The sequence below is a fragment of the Delphinapterus leucas genome, chromosome 19 (assembly GCF_059928025.1).
Source record: "Delphinapterus leucas isolate spDelLeu-1000000601 "Yukka" chromosome 19, BTC_Dleu_Yukka2, whole genome shotgun sequence".
Lineage (NCBI taxonomy): Eukaryota > Metazoa > Chordata > Mammalia > Artiodactyla > Monodontidae > Delphinapterus > Delphinapterus leucas.
Window position 1 is genome coordinate 46,581,706 of NC_143147.1, and position 21,761 is coordinate 46,603,466.

The 21,761-nt window shown below is 49.0% G+C and overlaps 1 protein-coding gene across 2 annotated transcripts in view; it reads left to right on the forward strand.

Annotated features, from left to right (window-relative positions):
- The window catches only part of FAM117A (family with sequence similarity 117 member A), a 42,680-nt gene that overhangs the window by 14,061 nt on the left and 6,858 nt on the right, over nt 1-21,761 (forward strand). The window contains exons 2-5 of one of the 2 annotated variants that reach the window (XM_022557732.2): nt 11,007-11,176; nt 19,612-19,707; nt 20,975-21,085; nt 21,506-21,640. In XM_022557732.2, the coding sequence (XP_022413440.1) occupies nt 11,007-11,176; nt 19,612-19,707; nt 20,975-21,085; nt 21,506-21,640 (512 nt within the window). The remainder of the gene's footprint in view (nt 1-11,006; nt 11,177-19,611; nt 19,708-20,974; nt 21,086-21,505; nt 21,641-21,761) is intronic. The other variant, XM_089901112.1, reaches the window with a different exon arrangement.

A 21,761-nucleotide genomic window follows, 5' to 3' on the forward strand; every position in this document is an offset into this window, starting at 1 on the left:
ATGCCACTTCTTTTTTTCTTTTTTTTTTGCCACTCCTTAATTTAAAGTCTCCTTCCCTTAGTATCTTTATTCTACCTTGTACTGATTTACATCCTTCAATTCCTTGCCTCCTAGTAAGCCTCATTGACTGTTTCATTTCTTCTTGCCCACCTTCTCTTTCCCCAAATTAGAAGACCAGAACAGTGAACCAATTGAATTTGACTAAAACCTGCCAAGATTGAACTGCTAAACAGTTTAGATCCTTGCTAAGGAGTGAAGTTAATTCTGTCTTCCCAAATTCCAAATTAAGCCGGTTCTTTTTTTTTTTCCCTCACAGCTTTATCTTGGAAAGTTTTAAACCTGCAGAAAAGTTGTAAGCCCAGTACACATCCATTTATCTTTCACCTTAGACTCATTGATAACTTTTGGCCACAATTGTCTAATCTCTCTTCCCTCCTTGTGTGTATTATGTATATGTGTGTCTAGACATACACATATGTGCATCCATAGGCACTTTTTCTGGTGAACTGTTTGAAAACAAGTTGTGAATATCTTGACACTTCGCCCGTTACTTCAAGGGCATCTTCTGAGAATAAGACCATTCTTCTACATAATGATAATATCATTATTACACATAAGGAAACTATAATTCCATTTTATCTAATATCCAGTTCATTTTCAGATTTCCTCTTTGTGGCTTTTTTGTTTTTATTTTTGATCCAGGGTCCAGTCAAGGTTCTCGTTTGGTTATGTCTTTAAAAAAATCTGTTTAAAATTCCCCTCCCATCCCTGTCTTTTTGTTTTCAGGTTTTTTGATTACTGACTTATTGAAAGTGTGGACAGCCTCCTAGCTGTCCCACATTCTGGAGTTTTGTGACTGTTCCCTTTCAATGGCACTTGACTTGTTCCTCCATCTCCTGTATTTCCTGCAAGTGGGAAGTTAAGTCTGGGGCCCAATCCGATTCAGGTAAAACATCTTGGGCATGAACATTTCGTGGGTGAAGCTGTGTACTTCATAATACATCGCTTCAGGAGGTACACAGTGTCAGAATGTCCATCACTAGTAATGCTAAGTTTGATCATTTGAGGTGGTGACAACCAGATTTCCCTTTGTAAAAGTACATTATTCTCTTATATGTGGTACATTATGTAAGTGTTCTGCTCCCCACAGTGTTTCTCCCAGTTGTTTTGGCATCCATTGCTGACTCCTCCTGACTGAGCTGTTACTTTGGGAGCTGCATAAAGCCAGTTCTAAACTAACACTGAAGGACATGAGTATTGATGTGAGTTCTAAAGAGGAGTAAAAAAATTTTCTTTGGGCTTTTAGAATCATTGGCGGGAAGGCAACAAAATGAGGCCATCAAATTCTGTCAAACTCTAGGTATTCACACATATGTTGCTGTCTGGCAGTTTGCGTGAGGTCAGGGAGAAGGCAGGCTGGATGAAGCTAAAAATAAGTCATGGTTTGTTCACAAAGCAGAAATTATTTTGACTATTTGAACATGATCTATAATTCTATTCTTACTTCCTTTTTTTCTTTCACTCGATTTCCACTGTCCTCACTAGAAAAGGGATCCCTCCTTTTTAATTGTCTTCCTCCACTTGCCCTACATGCCCAGTGGGTAAAACAGTGTCCCTGAGACCCAGGTCTGATTGTGCTGATTCCCAGTAGGGAAAATAATAGAACTCTTCCAGTCCGTGGGGAAGTTCCTGAACCAAGGCAGCCAGACAGTCATGACAGTTTAGTCTGACAATGAAACACAAGGGGGGAAATGCTCTTTGAAAGTCTTCTGTGGGGGAAGAAAGGCCTGTGTCTCAAGTTGCTCTGTGGCGTTGGAGAAATCAGTTCACCTGTCTACACGAGGGTGTTCCTGGGCTCCCACCCAGAGAGTCCCTGAGAGTGTGTGGGGCGCACACATTCAGAACAAAAATCAGAGTAGGGTTTCAATCACAGTTGTCCTGTCACAGGATTTACTGTAGATGAACCTCCCCAATCTCTGGTTCTTCCTTCACCTCTTTTATCTTTAAAGAACTAAGTGGACATCATGATTTCTCCTCTACTTGATAAGAATCAGATTGTCGTCTGAAGTGAAGATACTGAAGGGTTTATGCCTGTCCTCTGAGTTTATAGCCACCCAGAAATTCATCCCTCCCAAATAGCCAGGCGGTGAGGATTGCTGTTAGATGGAGAAGGCTAGGCCATGGCTATTTATGCTATTCTTAACAAAGGCCGAATAGATCCCAAAGGAAAGCATGCTCCAATCAGTAACTGCTAGTATTTTGTCCTGTTTTAAGAATGTTGAAATCCTTCAGAACTCCTCTTCATAGAATTCAGATAAAAAGTGAAAAGTTCACACCACTTCCTTTCTTTCTAACTGCAGCTTCTTGAGAATTGAACAAATGTCTAAGTAACTGCTGTCTACTCTTCATACGCGAGCACGCACACACACACGTACGCTTTGGGATCAACCTTTCCCTCCTTGCTGATAAGAAGAGTTAGGGTATTCCTCATTTTTTCCCCATAGTGACACCTCCAAATGGGTTTCTCCTGACCCTTCTCTCCAGCTGCCCATGGATGTGGTCTGCATCCTGGGGAGTCAGACACACAGCAAGAAAAGGTTTCACCTGAGCTACACACTTAAATATGGAGACAGTATTAAATACAGAGTTAATATTAAATATGGAGTTAGTATTAAATATGGAGTTAGTATTAAGGTCCTGGCTGAGAAGTTTTTCATGTGTATACAAATATCACGCTTTTTTTTTTCTCTTTAGGTAAGCCTTCTTGGTAAGGGAAATGTGCTGTTATTCCTTTTTTCTTCCTTCTTTTTAATCTCACTTCTTTAGTTTCTTCTCCCTGTTATGATTGAAATGAGCTATTGCTTGGGTTTGAAAGAAGTGTTTAAAGCCCCAGGTTTAATTTTCCCAGCTGGGATGGATGGGGTCTCCTTGGGCTTTCCAAGGAGGGCTTCTAACTCTTGTACAGTCATATTGAGGATTTCGGTTTGACCACAGCTTCCCTCCAAAACCCACATGTCCCTGAGTTAAGCAGTTAAGCGGCACAGGACCGCAAGCAGCTCAGAAGACTGCCTGCACTGTTTAATCCCAGCACACATACTGAAATGGAAAAGTAATCCTTGTGAAGCTGTGAGGAGGAACTTCCCCTACTTACTGCAAATCTGGTATTGGGGAATATTTAGAAATTCTGCATCCCCGTTTTACTTTGCTCCCCTCTAGGTTATCATTCCCCCCGCCTCCCCCACCCCCAACAAAAGTGCTGCATCACAGCTAGGAGACGGGACAGGACAGGGCCTGCTCCCTCAGTGTCTAACCGTCTGTCCTGCCTCAGCCTCCTGGGTGGCCCTTTCCCTGCCTGCTTCTCCTGAAGTGAAGATCAGTGGCTGAAAAAAGCGTATTGTTAGAAAAACGTGTAATAAGATCTCATTTTATTAAAAATACATATGCACACATAGGTGCACAGGGAGAGATCAGGAAGGATGTGCAGAATGGTGATTTCTGAGTGGCGGCATGCATCGTTTTTATTTTTCAGTTTTTGCTAATCTGCCTTTTTTTAATTTCCTTTAATTTCCTCCTGTCTATGTACAGCTTCTGTTATAATGAGAGTTATTTTAAAGAGGGAAGGCAAGAAGACTAGTGCTAATAATGCCTCAAAGCCCAGTGACATGAGAAAGTGACTGACAACTTGTTTGCTGAGCCCGCCAGTTGCTGAGTTTTTGCCACCTGTGAAATCTCATTGGCTGTCTCTCTTCTTCCTTCTGTAGTCCTTCTTGGGTATTTTGGGGTCACTCAGCCTCAAGCTAATGGAGGATGGGTGGAGAGTAGCCTTGTCTGGTTTCCCAGGTTTCTCTCTCCTGCATTGCCCCAAAGATAGTAAAGTAAGTGAAGTAGCCCCCCTAGATTCCCAGCCAGGACCCTCTGGTCAGCGGCTGGTCTCTCCTTGTAAGCCGCTAAGCCTCCACCCCACAGTCTATCTCTGGCCAAGTTGAGAAGGGCAGCCACAGATGCCTCACTTCCTGTGTCGTCTGCTGCCTTCCTCCTTTCCCTGACCCCTCCTAAGAGCTGTCGCCCTCCTCCTTCGGGTTCCCGCAGTGGGGGTTTGCTGGTGTGGTCAGGCCTGAGCTGATTTCCAGCCAGGAATATGAGGGAACAGCAGAGACCAAATGGTGGTCCTTCGGAAGAGTCAGTGGCTGGAGGAACCCCCGGAGGTTGAGCTGGCAGCCTGGCCCTTGGGGCTCGTATCGGCCTGCCCCACTTCAGCTTGGTCAGCAGCTTCTTGTCCTGCTCCTCCCGTGTCTGCAGTGCCTATCACAGGGCTGGTTTGTGGTGGGCACCCAGAACCTGCTACTGAAGGAATCAGTCAGTCTGCTGTGGTGTGCCAGGCCCCTCGTCAGCTGTTTGTGTGTTTCTGCCCTATTCACTGTCCCCCAAGGTGCAGCAGACACTTGACCACTGGTCCACTCCACTCAGAGCCCGCTCTCCCCAAAGCCATACAAATGTAGCAGTTGGGAGACAGGGCCAAGTGGCTCCGGAAGATAGCACCTAAGGCTTCTTATCTCTGGTGTGTGCTGTTTTGTTTTGTGTTTTCCATTTGCCGTTGCCCAAGAACCAAAGCATCCTCCACTGCTCAGCTGTATGGTGAAATGGCCTGGCCCTGTGCCAGGGAGCTTCGCCAGGTGGTTGGGCTGTGGAGGCTGCTGCATGCGATGGGCCGATAATACCCCACAGCGCTGTAAACAGGACACCCCACCCTCCCGCAGCCACCCAGCCAGGGCCCCGCAACTTGCTGCTTTGTCTTGGCCTGTCATGATAGGAGCGTCTCTTCTCAGACAGGGCAGCCAATTGTCCTGTTTCCCAAATCTGAGAGGGGTACTTTCCAGAAATGAAACCAGTTCATCTTCCGACCACAAGCAACCGTTGTGACTTCTCAACACTTCTCCTTTAACCATAATCACACAATTGCAGGGCAGAACCCCATCCCCAGATCTTTCCGGTGGGTGCACCCATAAGGGAGGGATAAGCCCAGGAGCCCCTATTTCAACTGCACTCACTTGTGAGATTTCTTAGAGGATGTTCCCGACTGAGGGAGGTCTCGGTGCTGACAGCGCTGCTGATGCCCACGCCTCCCAGCGGCTCTCTTTCGCCTGCATCATTCACTCTGGGTGCTGTCTTGGCTGGGTTAGACCAACACTAGGAAAGGAAAGGGCTCTGACACTGAAGCTGTGGGCCTTCCCAGGGGACAGTGGTGGCTGGAACTCACCCTGCATGTCTCCTCTTCCTTCCCCACCCACACCTTCAGTCCTAAAAGATTGTGGTGTGGGGAGGGGCTGACTGACAGTAATTGGTTTGACATGATCTATCTAATGAAGACTTTAAAGCCTTTTTGCATCTCATCTTTCGTTGTTTACAGCGCCCCTGAGAGGTAACTGAGGCTGGGACTGTGCTCCTGCCTGCCCGATGGGAGAGCAGGCCTGGTGAGGGGGGAGGGCATGAGGTGTGGGCTGCAGCCACGCCACAGTGAGGGCAGAGCTGCAGTCAGAACCAGATCCCTCACACCTGAGCCCTTCCCAGATATTCGGGGGCCACACTGCTCCAGCCTGTGGCCCCTTCGAGGATGGCACAGAACATGTCAATGTCTGGCTTTGGCTTCAGTTTGTGTTGCGTTTGGAGGGAACCTGACACCTTGGTTTCGCCCTTAATCAGTTCTGGTGCCCAAATTAGCAGGTCATCACCAAACCATTTGGGGTGGGGTTTTTAAAATAAGTGGTAGATTAGTTTTCCTGTCAAAATCTCATCTTTTTAAAGTGCCCCCCTCCCTTAGTTTCTGGGCGTGAAGGAAACATGGCACTTTCATCACCTCAAAGGGTCTAAGAACGTGGGGGTTTTGGAGGGGAGCTGGGGCTTTGCTGAGTGCTTTGAGACAGAAGGGAATTCTGTCACCTTGCGGCTGGTCAGGAGCTGGGCCAGCACCCTGTGCTAGGATGTAGTCACTGTAGAAATAAGTCTGAGGCCCAGCGGTCTCATTTAAGGAAAAGAAACTGAGGCGAGTCCTCCAGTTTGTCTTAGATGCAGCGACATCCTTGCAGGCCTAGCAGAGAGGAGGGGGCTGGGTCAGAGGCAGCTGGTTCTGGATTGGGGTACTTGATTTCTCCCCATTCGCCCTTCCTTCCCCTTTTTCTTTTTTTTGTATTCGTGTTTTTGTTTTGTTTTGTTTTTGTATACGGAGGAGCAAGTCAGAACCGACAAAGCGCTCAGAGTCTTTTTGAATAACTTAGGTCAGATTTGGATGTAGAGTTGATCAAAATGGGTGGTTGGATTCTTATACCAAATTCCAGGATCCTGGGTCCTCCCCAACCCCGGGGGTGCTGGGGAGTAAAATGTCATCTCTGATTACTGCCCTTGAAATTGGACTCCTCCTGTAACTCGCCAATGAGGTGGGCTGTGAAGGGTATCAAGGGGAAGATGAAAAATGGGCATATGGTTTACTAGAATCCTTCCCACTAGGCTTCAAAGGCTTCTCCAAAACACCAACCAACCAACACCCCAAACAAAAAATTCCTATGTGGTCTCCTTCCTTACTCCCTTCCCTGAAGGAGCTGCCAGGCATTTCTTCCTTCAGGTATGTAGGCAGGTGTCCTGCACCCTTGGAGGTGCTCCTGATGCAAAAGGGCCAAGAGCCCTGTGGACTGATGTAGGAAGAAGGAGGCTTGGATTTGGATGTAGGACTGCCTCCTGACTTTCTGGGTGACCAAGTCCAATCTGAGACTGGACTTCTCTGTGCCTTGGTCTCCTTATGAGTCTTTCTGGAGCCCCTTTAGGAGAACAAAAGACTGTACACACACAAGTACTTTGTGAGGAGGGGGCAAAACTTGAAAGTATTATACAAACTTGAAAATATTATACATACTTAGGGTGCAAGGCACACAAACTCAGAAGAGCATACTTAGGGCCTCAGGATGGAAAAATTTCTAAAGGAGGTTTTTGCAGCAATTTCTGCTGAGGGGCTGAGAGAGGTGGCCCCAAGAAATCTTTCTCCCCAGTGCTTTTTTCTCAGCCCTGGAGTCCCAGCCCTCTTTCTTCTGACAGCAGTGAAGGAGCTGTTAGAATCATGGTGTTCTGGCCTCTCTGCCAGTCTCTGGCTCATCTGCTTCCCACCTGCCTCATTGCTTCTCTGTCATGTAATCTTGTAAACTTGCCTCCAAGGGCCCCCGCCTCAACAGTGGGCTCTTAGAGACAGTTTGGGAGAACCACAGGACAGCATTTTGGTGTCTGGCCAGGCTGCCGGCATGGGTCAGGATCTCCCAGAAGTATCCAGATTGCCACCTTTTGATCTTAAGCCCAGGATAGAAAAACAAGTGGCTGAAATGCCGGTGTAGGGGATGCAGTTGGGGCTTGAACCCAGCGTGCCTGTCACTAACTTTCTGGGTGACAGGTGCAGGGAGGGGAAGAAAGAGGTTGGGCCTCCCTGAGCCTCAGAGAGAGGAAAGGGGGCAAGCAGCTCAGGGGGATTTACTCACAGGGAGCAGGGTGAGCATGGATGTGCAAGGCACAGAAACTTAGAACCCAGGTGTAGTTAGAGCAGTCTCTCCCTGATAGTAACAGGTTTTTGATTTTATGAGAATACTTAGGCATCTGCCAATCTCCAACCCTATGCTGTAGATGCTGTGTGGGGTTCAAAGATAAATTAGACAGCCCTTGGCCACAGGTTGTTTATTAGCTGGGATTTACAAATACTTGTAATCCAATAGAGGCTGGGAAGTACTAGAAGAGTACAAAGTACTGGGGAAAATCAGAAAAATCCTGAGACATTCCTTCCAGGGGACTCAGGAAGCTCCGTGGAGGTGGAGATGTTTAGGCTGGCCCTGATGGACGGATCACATCTCAGCCCTGAGCACATGTGCAAAACCTCAGAGGAGGGCAGGCCCAAGACATGGGTGGGGATGGTGCATAGTGTAGTTTGTCCAGGACTTAGAGATCTTGAAGAGGAGTGACGTGTAAAGGAAAGGCAAGTGGGACCAGAACACGAGGCCTATGAGTACTGTCTTTGAAAGAGAGCCTTTGAAGAGTTTAAAGAGTGTTAAGGTCATTTAAAAGGGTGTGTTGTAGGTCAGTATATACTGATTTGGAAAGGTGTTTATGATATAAGGTAAAAACTCATTGCAAAATACAGTACAGTATATAAAAGTACAGTATAATCCCATTTTTCATTTTAAAGCATACACACGCACACACACACATACATGCACGTACATAGAAGGCAAGGCCCCCAAGGATATATATCTCATAGTATTATCCGTGATTATCTCTGGGTGTTGAGATTTGCAGTTTTTTCTGTTTGTTTGCATATTTCTTGAATTTTCCACAATTCACAGTACTTTTTTTTTGGCCGCAACACATGGCTTGCAGGATCTTAGTTCCCTGACCAGGGATCAAAACTGGGCCCACGATAGTGAAAGTGAGGAGTCCTAACCACTGGACTGCCAGGGAATTCCCCACACTACTTTTTTTTTTTTTTTTTTGCGGTACACGGGCATCTCACTGTTGTGTCCTCTCCCGTTGCGGAGCACAGCCTCCGGACGCGCAGGCTCAGCGGCCATGGCTCACGGACCCAGCCGCTCCGTGGCATGTGGGATCCTCCTGGACCGGGGCACGAACCTGCATACCCTGCATCGGCAGGCGGACTCTCAACCACTGCGCCACCAGGGAAACCCCCCCCCCACTACTTTTATAAGTCATTTTTAATTTGTTTTTTTTAATTTATTTATTTTTTAAAATTTATTTTTTTTTAAAATAAATTTATTTTTATTTATTTATTGGCCGTGTTGGGTCTTCATTGTGCATGGGCTTTGTTGTGGCGAGCAGGGGCCACTCTTCGTTGCAGTGCACAGGCTTCTCATTGCCGTGGCTTCTCGTTGCAGAGCACAGGCTCTAGGCGCGTGGGCTTCAGTAGTTGTGGTGCACGGGCTTAGTTCCTCCGCGGCATGTGGGATCTTCCCGGACCAGGGATCGAACCCGTGTCCCCTGCGTTGGCAGGAGGATTCTTAACCACTGCACCACCAGGGAAGTCCCTTTAATTTGTTTTAAATGAGCACATTACTATAGGATGGCTGAGGAAAATGACCTAGAAATATGTAAGGAATTAGATAAAACCTGAGACTAAAAGTTATCTATGCAATAACATTTATGATATTCAAATTGGGGTGGGGGAAACCTCTCAAACGTCCAATAATATGGGAGGGGCTAAGCAAACTACTGTATATCAACTTGGTGGAATATTATGTAGTCTTTAAAAATGACAGATATGTAGATTGTTGATACTTGGAAATGGGTAGAACAAAGCAGAATATCATGTAATACATTTCGTATTGATTATACTATGTCAAAATGTGTGTAAATATTTAAATGGATTTGGAGAAGGTAGATAGTATTATTAGTGTTTCTCTCCTTTTTTTTATTGTGGTAAAACACACATAACATAAAATTTACCATTTAACCATTATAAGTTTATGATTCTGTGACATTAAGTACACTTACAGTGTTGTATAACCATCACCACTGTCCATTTCCAGAATATTTTCATCACCCCAAGCAGAAACTCTGTGCCCATTAAATAATAATGCCCCATTCCCTTCTCCCCCTAAGCCCCTGGTAACCTCTGTTCTACTTTCTGTCCCTATGAATTTGCCTATTCTAGGTACCTCATATAAGTGGAATCATACAATATTTGTCCTTTTGTGTCGGTTTTATTTCATGTAGCATAATGTTTTGAAGTTTCTTCCATGGTATAACATGTTTCAGAACTTCATCCCTTTTTGAGACTCCATTGTATGTATAGAACACATTTTGTTGATCCATTCATCTGTCAGTGAACACTTGGGTTGTTTCTACCTCTTGGCTATTGTGAATAGTGCTGCTATGAACATGGGTATACAGATATCTCTTTGAGACCCTCTTTTCAATTCTTTTGTATATATACCTAGAAGCGGAATTGCTGGATGGTATGGTAATTCTATATTTAACTTTTTGAGGAACCTGCCAACCTGTTAGTGTCTTTTTAATGTAAAGCTCTTCAAGTTTATTTATATCTACAGTCCCCAGTTCTTTTGCTGTGCTTAATGCACACATGAATTATCAAGAGATTAGTACAGATGTGAAAGCATTTTGCTCTGCTTAAAGGAAAGAGCCTTACAGACCTTAAGATAGTAGTGTGTTTTGAATGTGGCTGCGGAAAACACGGTCAACCCAGATGACTGAAACTTACAGATGATTCCAGAATGCTTAGATTTTAGCAACAGTTTCAACTTTTACCTTCCCCCAGAAAGCTTTAATCAAGGTAAAAAGAAAAATAAGTGGATTTGTAACTGGTTTATTTTTGTTCTATTTAGCCAGAAGTCAGAGACAGAGGAGAGAACCAAAAGACTTGGATATTCTCCTGGATCCTGGATAGTTGAAAGTAGTTATGTCGTTCTCTTTGTCTCAGTCACCTAGGTTCCCTGGAGCTAATGGTCTTGAAGGAAATAGGAAGAGTCCTTCAGTTAACTGGGTTGAATTTGTACATAGGAGCCTTGCAATCAGTGCTGGAAGAAGGCAGGAGATAAAAGGAAATAAAAGGCAGGATAAAAGATGGAGGAAAACTTGGTTTTTGTCCACTTCCAGTTACTTCTTTAATGATGGGAAACAGTCCTCTCAGGAAACTCAGTGCGGAGACCTGGGAGTTCACAGTCTGTAGTCCATTAGGAACAGGAGAAAGAAGGCATGTGTAAAGTAACCCCTCGTCCAGCGTGAAATGGTGTAAATTGTTTCCAGTGACAAAGACCAGCTGGATAAGTCAGGAGAGCTTTCATCACGCTGTATGTGCTTTTATGGGCTGCTTCAAATTCTGTAGGAGGGAGGTAAATATAAGTGAAGATGCAGCAGTCCGGTGAGGCTTCCTAAAAGAGGGAAGGTTGGTTACTGTGTCTGCTGCCTCCATGCTGACGTCCAGGTGTGCGGGCTGTGCTCTCTTCCAGCCAGTGTCCCGTGTTCCGTGGCCCCAGAAAAGCCAGTGTGTAGGCCTCAGCCACCCCAGGTCCGGCGTACGTTCTCCCTGGACACCATCCTCAGCTCCTACCTTCTGGGCCAGTGGCCACGAGATGCTGATGGGGCCTTCACCTGCTGTACCAATGACAAGGCCACCCAGGTAATGAAGCTCTCTGCTAATGGGATAAGGGATAAAGGTGGGGTGGTGGGCTGGCCGAGGAGGCCTTGGGTCGACTTACCAATACTCAGTCATTGATGTGACTTGTCCTGGGTTTTGGCTGTACATACGCACCATGTAGCTTTTCATCATCTCATGTTAACCAACTTGGTTCTCTTCGTAAATTTACCTGAAAATGAGTTTGCATTCCACCTGACTGGTGGGAGAGAGAAGGCAATCTGGGTTTATCAGTTTGGCTTTGAGTATTCATGTGTGGGTATACAAGAGTTGATTTTGGAATTTATCCTAGGTTTTAATAAATGAGATTTACGTTGCTAAAACAGACCAACATTCAACTGAGTAGGCATTCCCCAGACAACTGGAAGAGGTGGCCCGAAAGTGTGTTGAGCCAGGATAGATCCCACTAGAGCAAGAGGAGTGGAAAGTTCTCAGATGATGGAGAGTTGATCCCTAATCAACAGCCCTGCCTGGGACTTCGGTGGACCCATTTGAGTCTGATGGAGCCCAGGTCCCCTCTTCAGGGTTTTTCTCTTCATTAAGAATCCTAAACTTAGAGGAGATCTCTGTAATCATCCAGTCCATTGGTCAGCTTTTGAGTAAGGTAGTGTTAGCCTGAGCAAGAAGTCATCTCATACGTGAAATTTTACAAAGATATCTCTTCATCTGACTTAGGACTTCAACATTTTCAGCAGTTAAGTTTTTAAGAGTCAGATCTTCTCCCTTTTGATGCAGTTTAAGCCCATTCCTGTTCAACTTCAGAACAAATGAGTTGTTCTCAGGGAAGAGGAAACAGGGTGGGGAGAACACAGGCTCAGAGGAGAGGCAGCCCATGTCCTGGGGGATGCTGGGCCAGTCACTCTTCCTTTGCATGTCGCTGGAGTGTGCCTGCCCCGCCTGATTGGAGGTGGGGTGCCGGCCAAATGGGAAAGGGTTTTGTGCGCTCGCTTCCCTTGTCCTCCTCTGCGGAGCACATCTCCCAGTCCCTTTTATTTATTTTTTAAATGAGATCCATTTTCAAATGTTATTAGTGAATGTTTGAATGCCCAGTACTGTTCTTGGCATGTCAGAGTGGAGAACAAGGAAATGAGAACAAGATTTGACCTTGGTGCGTCTGGATGCCAGTTCCATGAAGGCCAGTGAACAGGGAGCCAAAGGATGAGATGGGGCCAAATGTCTGGCACAGTTTACAGGAGGGGAATTCTCATAGGAATATGCCACCTTGGACCAACAAGAGTTGCTGCAGTTAAAATTAATGGCACTCTTTTTTTTTTTAATTAATTAATTTACTTATTTATTTATTTATTTTTGGCTGCGTTGGGTCTTCTTTGCTCCGTGTGTGCTTTCTCTAGTTGCGGCGAGCGGGGGCTACTCTTCATTGCAGTGCATGGGCTTCTCATTGCGGTGGCTTCTCTTGTTGTGGAGCACAGGCTGTAGGTGTGCGGGTTTCAGTAGTTGTGGCACGTGGGCTCAGTAGTTGTGGCTCACAGGCTCTAGAGCACAGGCTCAGTAGTTGTGGCACACAGGTTTAGCTGCTCCGCGGCATGTGGGATCTTCCCTGACCAGGGCTCGAACCCGTGTCCCCTGCATTGGCAGGTGGATTCTTAACCACTGCGCCACCAGGGAAGTCCAATGGCATTCTTTAGATCTAGGAACAGACTGTGAAGGGAGAGTACGCTCCAGGTAGCACACCGACTTCCCGGAAGCCCCAGACACTGTTGTTCCCTGTGTCCCCTGAAAAGGGCAAGTAGGATAGGTTATACTTCCCCTTCACGTGCCTGGAGCACACACCCCTTTCTCTTTTGAGAGGGTGTTTAGTCCAAATAATGCGTCTAGTCATGGAGGGCTTCCTGGAGGAGCAGGACTTGAGGTTGCTTTGGTTGTGTAAGTTCATGATTACATCCCCCTTCGTCAGATGGCAGGCTTCCATGCAGCCCACCTACCTATCCCCGTATCCCCGTCACTGTCATTTCCTGCTACCAGCCTTCTAGGAAGCCTCCATCCCACTCCTCAGATGGCGTTCTCTTTGTCAACTCAAGGCAGGGTTGGCCTCAGATGTTCCCTGGCCGGATTTAGAGGCATGGGCTCTAGGCTGTGTGTTTTGCTCAGGCTCCAGCTGCAGGCCAGATCTTTTATATAACAAGTCCGGGCTTCTTGCCACAGCAAGACAGAGGCCAGCGATGCGCCTCCGCGGGTCTGGCAAGGCCGAGCTGTGCAGCTTTCCTCTTTCCCTGGGCTGGGCTCCAGCCCTCGAGGAACCCTTAGCAACCTGTCAATATTGTGGCTGCAGTCAGGAGGTGGGAGAATTCTGATCAACGTGGGCATCCAAACCCCAGTATGTGCTCTGCCCATCTTTCATTCCTGGCCTTCTGGGAATTTTCTGCTTCTAGGTTTTGGGCTCCATTCAAATTCTTGCTTGAGCACCCTGGCCTGGCACAAGCTGCCTTCTTCAACATCTCCCAAAGAAATTGGTGCTCCTTCCCTACTGAGCACGGCTACATCACCCAGAAGGGACTGGAGATGAGGGAGAGGTTTTATGGGGGAGACACAAGGGGGTGCAGAGAAGAGTGCAGGGAAGGTAGGAGGCAGGATCTACCAAAGTCCTTGAAAGCTGTTAAGTCACTAAAAATAGATGATGCCAGCACATTTCCTTAATTCCTTTGAGCTCGAGGGGAGCTGTTCCCACCCCTACCCCCACCTTCTGCGCTTTCTCTTCTAGCCACACCAGTGAAGTACCTCCACTGCACCTGGCAGGCCCTCACTTCTGCTGTCTTATCTGTGCCCCCGACCCAGCCCCACACACACCGCAGCCAGCCGCCAGAGTGTGTTTGGAGACCTCATCAGCCTGGCACTCCCAGGGGCAGGACTTGCAGTAAGGACAGTAGCCATAGTCATGGTGTAGGCCGAGCAGCTCGGCTCCCCTCTCTGAACCCCCTAGAGCAGGCAAGAGCCCTGCACGTTTCGTATCAGAACACCTGCCATTTAGATAGCCCAGCACACTGCATCCTCAAGGCTTCTCCCAAGGCAGAAGATGGGTTAAAAGCTCTCGGTTCTCGAGTTGCAGCAGGCTGCCAACAGTCCCAGTATTCCCTCCCTGGGCTTAGCTGTGTTTTAAGCCCTTAGGCAGGCGCAGAGGATAGCATGGGTGGTTCCCAAGCAACTTGCAGTCTGACATGGAGAGCGGGCTTACCCAAATATTTGGGGCAAGTGAGGAAGAGAGGTGGATGGATCTTATTTGGGAAATTGGTTCTCCTAAGGAGGTGTGAATGTGGTCATCGGGGAAGGAGGGCTTTGGAGCTGCTACATGTTCTGAGCCAGGGTGGGTGATGGGAGCGGGATGACCAGGTCTCCCAGAGGTCAGCTTGGTGGGTGTAAGGAACAGCTTGGGTGCAGTGGGTGCTGGGTGCAGAGGGGCCAGTCAGCGAGGACTAGGAAGGCTCTTGTGTGGTGTCACCATCATCTGGAGGTTTCTTTGTGTCTCGGAGGACTTTGTCAGGATCGTCCAGGTAAATCTGAACCTGTTTTCCCCTCTCCTGACTGCCCTCCCCCAGGTCAGCTGGTCACTCAGAGCTGTGGGCCGGCCACTCCTGGCCCTGGGCCCGGGGCCGGGATGGGGGATGGCAGCACATGCTGGTGGCTGCAGTTACCCCTCCCTTCTTGCGGGGGGTCTTCTCGCACTCTTCTGGAGGGAGGAAGTGGTCTCACCACAGCTGGAATGACTGTTGGAGCCAAGCTCCCCCGCTGGTGCTCTCATCCTGGAGGCAGATGGGACCCTGGGCGCCTGCTCTGCCTGGCCCCCGTTCTGCTCATCCCCAGCCCCACTTCCTCTGCAGGCTCTAGGTGAGGTAGGGATGCCCTTATGAGAGACCTTTTTTCTTTAGGCCTGAGTTACCCTTTGGGAAAAAAAATTAGCTTAAGTCCTTGACAAACTTCATGGAGTGTCCTGAAGGGCAGAGGCAGAGGTGGCATGCTTTGTTTGGGAAGACTTCCCTTTCTGTGACTTTCCCTACCTGTGTGCTGTCCTCCTCTTTTTCCCAATCCAGTGCCTCAGCATTTGGTGGTGACACACGATTCAGTCTGCTTATGATGGGCCTTTCTTTGCGGGTATGAGGGCCTGGGCACAGTGCCTATTTCCCAAACCGGTGAGCAGGACCAGTTGTTCAGTATATGGTTTGACACCAGCATAGAATATTTGAAAATGGGTCCATGATGGAAAATCTGAGGGTTGCACAGTCACCGTAGGGCCACAGATGGTGGCCTTGGCCACCTGCTGCTAGAGTTCTCGGCGCTGGCCGGCAGACCACCCTCAGAGCCTTTCCTGCCTCTTTTTCTGGCCAGAGTCCCAAGAGGCTGATTCCCTGCTGAATTTCAGTTCAGCAAGTAGTTACTGAGCATATATGTTAGGCCAGGCACCACGCTGCTCTACACATCCACATAGGTACACCGGGTTATGTTCCCAGGGCCCAGCCAAGGTCACTGGAAACAGCAAGGACCAGGACTCTTCCTGTCTCAGAATCTGGGTAGAGGCTTAGTTGAGTGGGGGGCAGAGAAAGGGGTTCCACTTTGGAGGGTTTGGGCTCCATCTCACCCCTGCCTTCTTGTTATAAAGCTGTCCTCGCCCTCACCCAGTTACCGCACATGTTGCCCTGGGACTTCAGAATCCCAGGCAAGGCCTCCATGGCCTAAGCCACACCCAGTTTTGCATAATCCGAGCATCATCTGCATAGTCGGCTGACGTCACTCTGGCCAGTAAGCAGCCTGCTCCTCCCTTAGCTGCTCCCCCGGGCCAGGGTGTTCAAAGAAACCTGTTCCAGGGCGCGAGTCCCTTTGACAAACATGACTGGCCTGCCGAGCTCAAGCTTTATCCTGCTTCCAGAGGACTGCCTGGAACAACTACTTACGGTGCTGTCACACAGCCTGGATTGACCCCCATTGTGCCATGAAGGGTCACTCTTTGAAGGGTAACCTTCCTTAGCTGTGACTCTTCTGTGCTCCAGGGAGACCTTGGCCCAGATGTCTGTGGTGAGACCCAGGAGGGAAGGGCCTGTCCACCCAGGGGCACTGGAAATAAGGGGTGGGCATGGTCCCTTTCTTGACGCTCCTAGATCACCTTGGAGGGGCCAAAGCCCATACCTGTGCATGTGCCTGCCTGAAGAATACTCAAGGCCAGCATGTAAACAGCTTCAAACACAGGATAACCTACTGTATTAGGTTCCTGAGGCTGATGTAACAAATTACCTCAAACTTAGTGGCTTAAAACAATGGAAAGTTATTCTCTCATAATTCTGGAGGCCAGAAATCTGAATTCATTCCGCTAGGCCAAGATCAAGGTGTTGGCAGGGCTATACTCTCTCTGGAGGCTCTCTGAGAGACCCATTCCTTGCATCTTCCAGCTTCTGGTGGTTGCCAGCATTCCTTGGCTTGTGGCCACGTCACTCCAGTCTCTGCCTCCATGGTCACATTGCCTTACCTTCTTCTGTGAGTGTCTAATCTCCCTCTGTCTCTCTCTCATAAGGACACTTTTAACGGCATTAGGGCCCACCAGGATAATCTTTGCATCTCAAGATCCTTCACTTAATCACATCTGCAAAAACTTTACCATGTAAGGTAACATTTACAGGTTCCAGAGACTAGGACCTGATTTCTTTGGGGGGCCATTTTCAACCTGTCACACCTACAGACCTCGTCTCCTACTACTCTGCCCCTCACCCACTCTGCCCCAGCCACACTGGCCTCCTTATCATTCCCAAACCCACCAGACTGGCTCCTGCTTGGGGGCCTTGGCACTTGCTATTTCCTGCATCTGGGTCACTCTCACCTCTGGTATCTGCATGTCTCACTCCTCATCTCCTTTATGTTTTCAGCAGATGTTCCCTTTTCACTGAGGACTTCCCTGACATTTAAAATCATGTTCCCCAGCCCAGCATTCCTATTCCCTTTCTTTGCTGTATTTCTCTCTTAGTACTTATCACTGTTTAAACTGTGCCTCCAACTAGAATGTAAACTCAAAGGGGATGAGGATTTTTGTCATTTTGTGCCTTGTTATGTCCCCGGCAGCTGAAACAGCGCCTGACACACAGTTTGCATTCAGTAACTCTTTGTTGAGTACATGAGTGATGTGTACCCTGAACCCATCTGATCAGAGAAGATGCAGAGTGAGGCAGCAGGCCTCATGAGGTGGACAGCTAGGAAGGGCTCCCTGATGGGAACGCTGGGAAGAGCTGGTACGGCGGGCCGTCTTAGGTGGTTAGACCAGGCTTAGAGGTCAAGGGATAAGGAAAGAAAAAGGAGATGGAGCTACATTTGCCTGTGGGACAGAGAGCCCACGGATGGAGGGTAAGATGGTGATGTCTATGGCCAGGGGTGGGTGTTGAGGCAAAGCGATGGCCTTAGCAGCCCAGTTTACAGAGTAGGCAATAGTTGCTGGGAGATGCTGCCGAGCAGATTGAGGTGAGATGGACTGAGAGAGGAGATGATCCCAGCTGCCATGAGTTTTCACATGCATTCCAGCCTCCAGCGATAGCCTACACTTCTCCTTCCACCCCCTCACGTATCTCAGAAGAAAGAGGCAGTTGAAGAGTTTGCAAGAGATATTAGTAGAACCAGTGGCAACCTGAATGTGGCTGCTTTTACCTCCTTCTCACCACCCACCTGTGAGTTCAGTATCTTCCCGGAGGAAGAGAAACAGGCATCAACACCTTAGCCTTTGTCACCCTTCCTCTGTAGTCTCTGCCACCTTTCCAGGGACAACAAGCTTGTGTGGAACTCAGCTTTGATGAGCAGACCTAGTTATCTATAGGTTTGGCTTGGAGCCCTGGGAGGGGAGGAGTGTTCGTGCATCTGCTCCGTTCAGGGGGCTGTGGGCTTCTCCTCTCTTTTCAGTATCTGCAGCAGCCTTTTCTGAGGCTCTGTCTGCCAACACCCTGATAGGCATTTGGAAGTAGACCAGCTGCTTGGTTTCTACTGTCAGAGCCAGCTCCACCTTGAGGCTTTGGGGTATAGGCCTGAGGATATGCTCTCTGCCCTTTTTCTAAAGAAGGAATAGTGGGGCCGCATCTCTGGAGGGTCTCCCTTGCGGTGCTGGCCTCAGGGAAGGGAGTCCAGCAGATGTCTCACCCTGACTGTGTCGCACGGCCGGGTAAAGGCCCTGATTGGTGGGCAGCTGGGAGAAGGAAGAGGCAGGAAGGCTCGGCACCCCCGTGGACCCTCTCCTCTGCAGCTGTTGTGCAGGGCAGCCTACTCCCACAGCCCTGCTCAGACTGCCATCACCGAGCTCTTCTTAACAGCTGTTGGGTGGTGAGTTGTTGGGCTTTTTCCCTCTTATCCTCCCCCTTTTCTGTTTGTAACAACCTCTCGGGGGAGGTCAGCGGATCTGTTGGAGGAGACAGTTCCCAGGCCCTCATGGTTTTGGCAGCTTGTGCAAAGAAGTTAGAGAGGAACTGGTTCCACCAGAGCCTTCCCCCTTGGGCCCCTCCCTTAGAATGGAAGTAGGGATGCTGGTGGGGGGGGGGAAGGACTGTGTCCTCCTCTGCCTCGTGCTTAGAGCCAACCACTTCCTCCCTCTGTTAGGGGCTCAGGAAGTGGGTCTACAACTCCCCCTGCCTCCATCATGGGTCCTCTGTCTTCCGTGCAGTGGGGGAGGGAGGATGGCGGACTGAGAGTCAAGTTCTCACAGGGGCAGAGCAGGGCCCAGGAGAAGGAGCTGTGATAAAGCCAAGAGGAGTCAGGAGTCAGGGCTGAGTTCAGAATTCTGGCTCCCTCCTTTGCGAAAATCTCCCCTCCCTATGTATTCAGGAGGACTTTGGGGACCCTAACCCTCTGTGGACTGGGAAAAATCACAGAACAAGCTTGAGGTACTGCACTGCACAGAAGTCTTCTGCTTCGGTTCAGGATAGAGCATGGGGCATCTCTGTTGAGCTTTTTCCTGTCTTACCAATTAATGATTCCTTAATGGAGTCCCATCTGGTAACTTGTCTTCATTAGACTCCCAGGAATCTGGGCCCGTGCTGGGCACATAGATGGGGAGGGAATCGAGGATGCCAGTGTTGCCCTGAGCCTCCAAAATGTGCTCTTTTGGAACTGGTTGGGAGAGGGAGGGACAATTCTGGTCCTCACTGCTGGGGAGAAGCACTTGGAGTAGTTGGGGCTATAATCCAAGTGTAAAAGTCGTAAGAGAGTAAAGAGCAGGTTGGCCTTATTGGCTCATCAGGGAAGGTTTCCTGGACGATGTGGACTGGGAAAGAGGCAGTGCAGGTGGAGAAGCCTGAAAGAATAAAAGGGGCTGGCAGGGTCCAGGAGGTTGATGAGCAGATGAGAGAAGACTTCAAAGAGCCAGCACCTCTGTCTGGGAAATGGTGTGTCTGTCTCCCCAGAGCCAGCCTGAGAAGCTGCTCTGTCTCGCTGGGTTTCTCCCCCTGCAGACCCCCCTGTCCTGGCAAGAGCTTGAAGGTGAGCGGGCCAGCTCGTGTGCACACAAGCGCTCAGCGTCCTGGGGCCGCGCAGATCACCGAAAAGAGGTAACTGCCCGCTCTGACTCCCTGGCCCGGGAAGCTGCCTCTCGCCTACCCCCGGCGCCGTGGACACATCCGCTCCAAAGTGGACCCAATTTCCAGTCTCACCTGCCTCCACGTAGCCTTTTCCTAATGAGATGGCGCCTTCATAGCTGCCTCCCAGCCTCCTGGTGGCCTGGCTTCATGAGCCCAGACCCTCCTGCAGGCAGGGGCTTGGCCCTCCAGCAGCCTAGCTCAGGGTGGGGGTGGCCATTGTTCTCACTTCGCTTTGAGGTTGGATCCAGATAAGCGTTTCAGAGACTGGAGAAAGAGAGTGAGTTTCTGGGAGTTGGAAGCCCCCAACCTCATTTACTACTTAACTACTCATCCAGCCTTATTTTTAAAAGAAGAGATAAATAATGATGTGTCCTCAAACACTTCTTCCTGGCCCTCCCTCCCTCTCATGAGGGCCACAGGGGTTGAGGGTGAGAAGAGAAAGCCATAGACTGGATTCCAGGGCTCCCAACCCAGCTCCGCCTGGCATGCTGTGGGGAGCCCCCAGGAGGGCCAACTCACCAGGGGTCACCCTTTACGGGGCAGTAGCTTCTGCCCTCTTGGTTGTAAGAACAGAGAGAGGATATGAAGTATTTAAGGCTAGTGGGAAATACAAAGTATTTACAGTTTGTAATTATCAGAGTATTTACACTAAGGACTAGTAGGTCCAGAATTACAAATGTGACAGGGACAATATTTAAAATTGTTGATGATACTCCATAATTGTTACAGGATGTGAAGTTGGGACAGAAGCTGATATTCCTTCTGGAGAGGCTGCTCCTTGCTCAGTGCAGTCTACTTTAAAGTGGGGGGAAATCCTTCCATCCTTCTTGGTCCCAGGGCCTTTGAGATAGCTGTGAATGTATTTTGAGGAGTGAATTCAAAAACATCATTTTCCATTTCTATTAATAGCGTAGTATTCCATGCCTTTGGAATCTGCGAAAGACAAAAATGGTTTCAGTGTTGTATATTTTTAATTTTTCGGAACGTGAGCCATCTGTGGAATACATGGTAATTCAAAAAATCCAATAATCTGGTTACTATGGTGTCCAGCTTGCCTGATGAGCCTATCATCACAGTTTTGAACACCACTGAGGTATTTTGAGATGGAAGATTAACTTCCATCTTCCTTTTACGTATTTTCATGGGCTTCCGGCAAGAGCCACGCCTGGGAGGGAGGACCCAGTGCACTTTTGCTTTGCTTCACCTGCCTGTCCTCTCCCCCTCTCCCTGCCTCCAGATTACCAAGTTGAAGCAACAGCTGCAGAGGACAAAGCTTAGCCGCAGTGGGAAAGAGAAGGAGCGGGGCTCCCCCCTCCAAGGGGACCATGCTGTGCGGGGAGCACTGAGGGTACGTCTCTTCCCCAGCCTTCACCCCTCTGTCATCCTCTGTGGTGGGCCCCGTGGGGTGGGCGGGCCCTGTGAGCCCTCCTGCACTGCAGGGCCTGTGGCCACGTGGGTGCCGGGTGAAGTTTTGGTGCAACTTTGGAAAGGGTTTCTTGCTGTGCTGCATGTCTCTGTCCTCCATCCCCACCCCCCGCACAATTGAGGCCATGATGCAGACTCTAAAAGCACACTCTGGACCCCTCAAAGCTCTGCCTTCTGGAGAAAACCCCACTGAATGGACCTATTGCAATTGGTAACTGTCCCTGAATTCTCCTCTACTCACTTGGTTCTGCTGTGTAGGCATGACTGTTACCCCCTGGTTAGAACTGATAACTGCACGGGGCTTGGTGGGGTTCAGTGATGGCTTCATTTACCTCCTCCTCAGGCGTCCCCTCCCAGCTTCCCCTCAGGGTCCGCTGTCCTGCGACTGAGCCCCTGCCTGCACCGGAGCCTGGAAGGGCTCAACCAAGAGCTGGAGGAGGTGTTTGTGAAAGAGCAGGGTGAGGAGGAGCTGCTGCGGGTGAGTGGGGGCCGCACCCGGATGCACAGATAGGCAGCGTTTTGCTGAGTCTGGACACAGGGGGTTGGGACTCGTGCTGTCTGGGGGCTCACAGGCTGTGCACATGTCAACAGAGAAACAT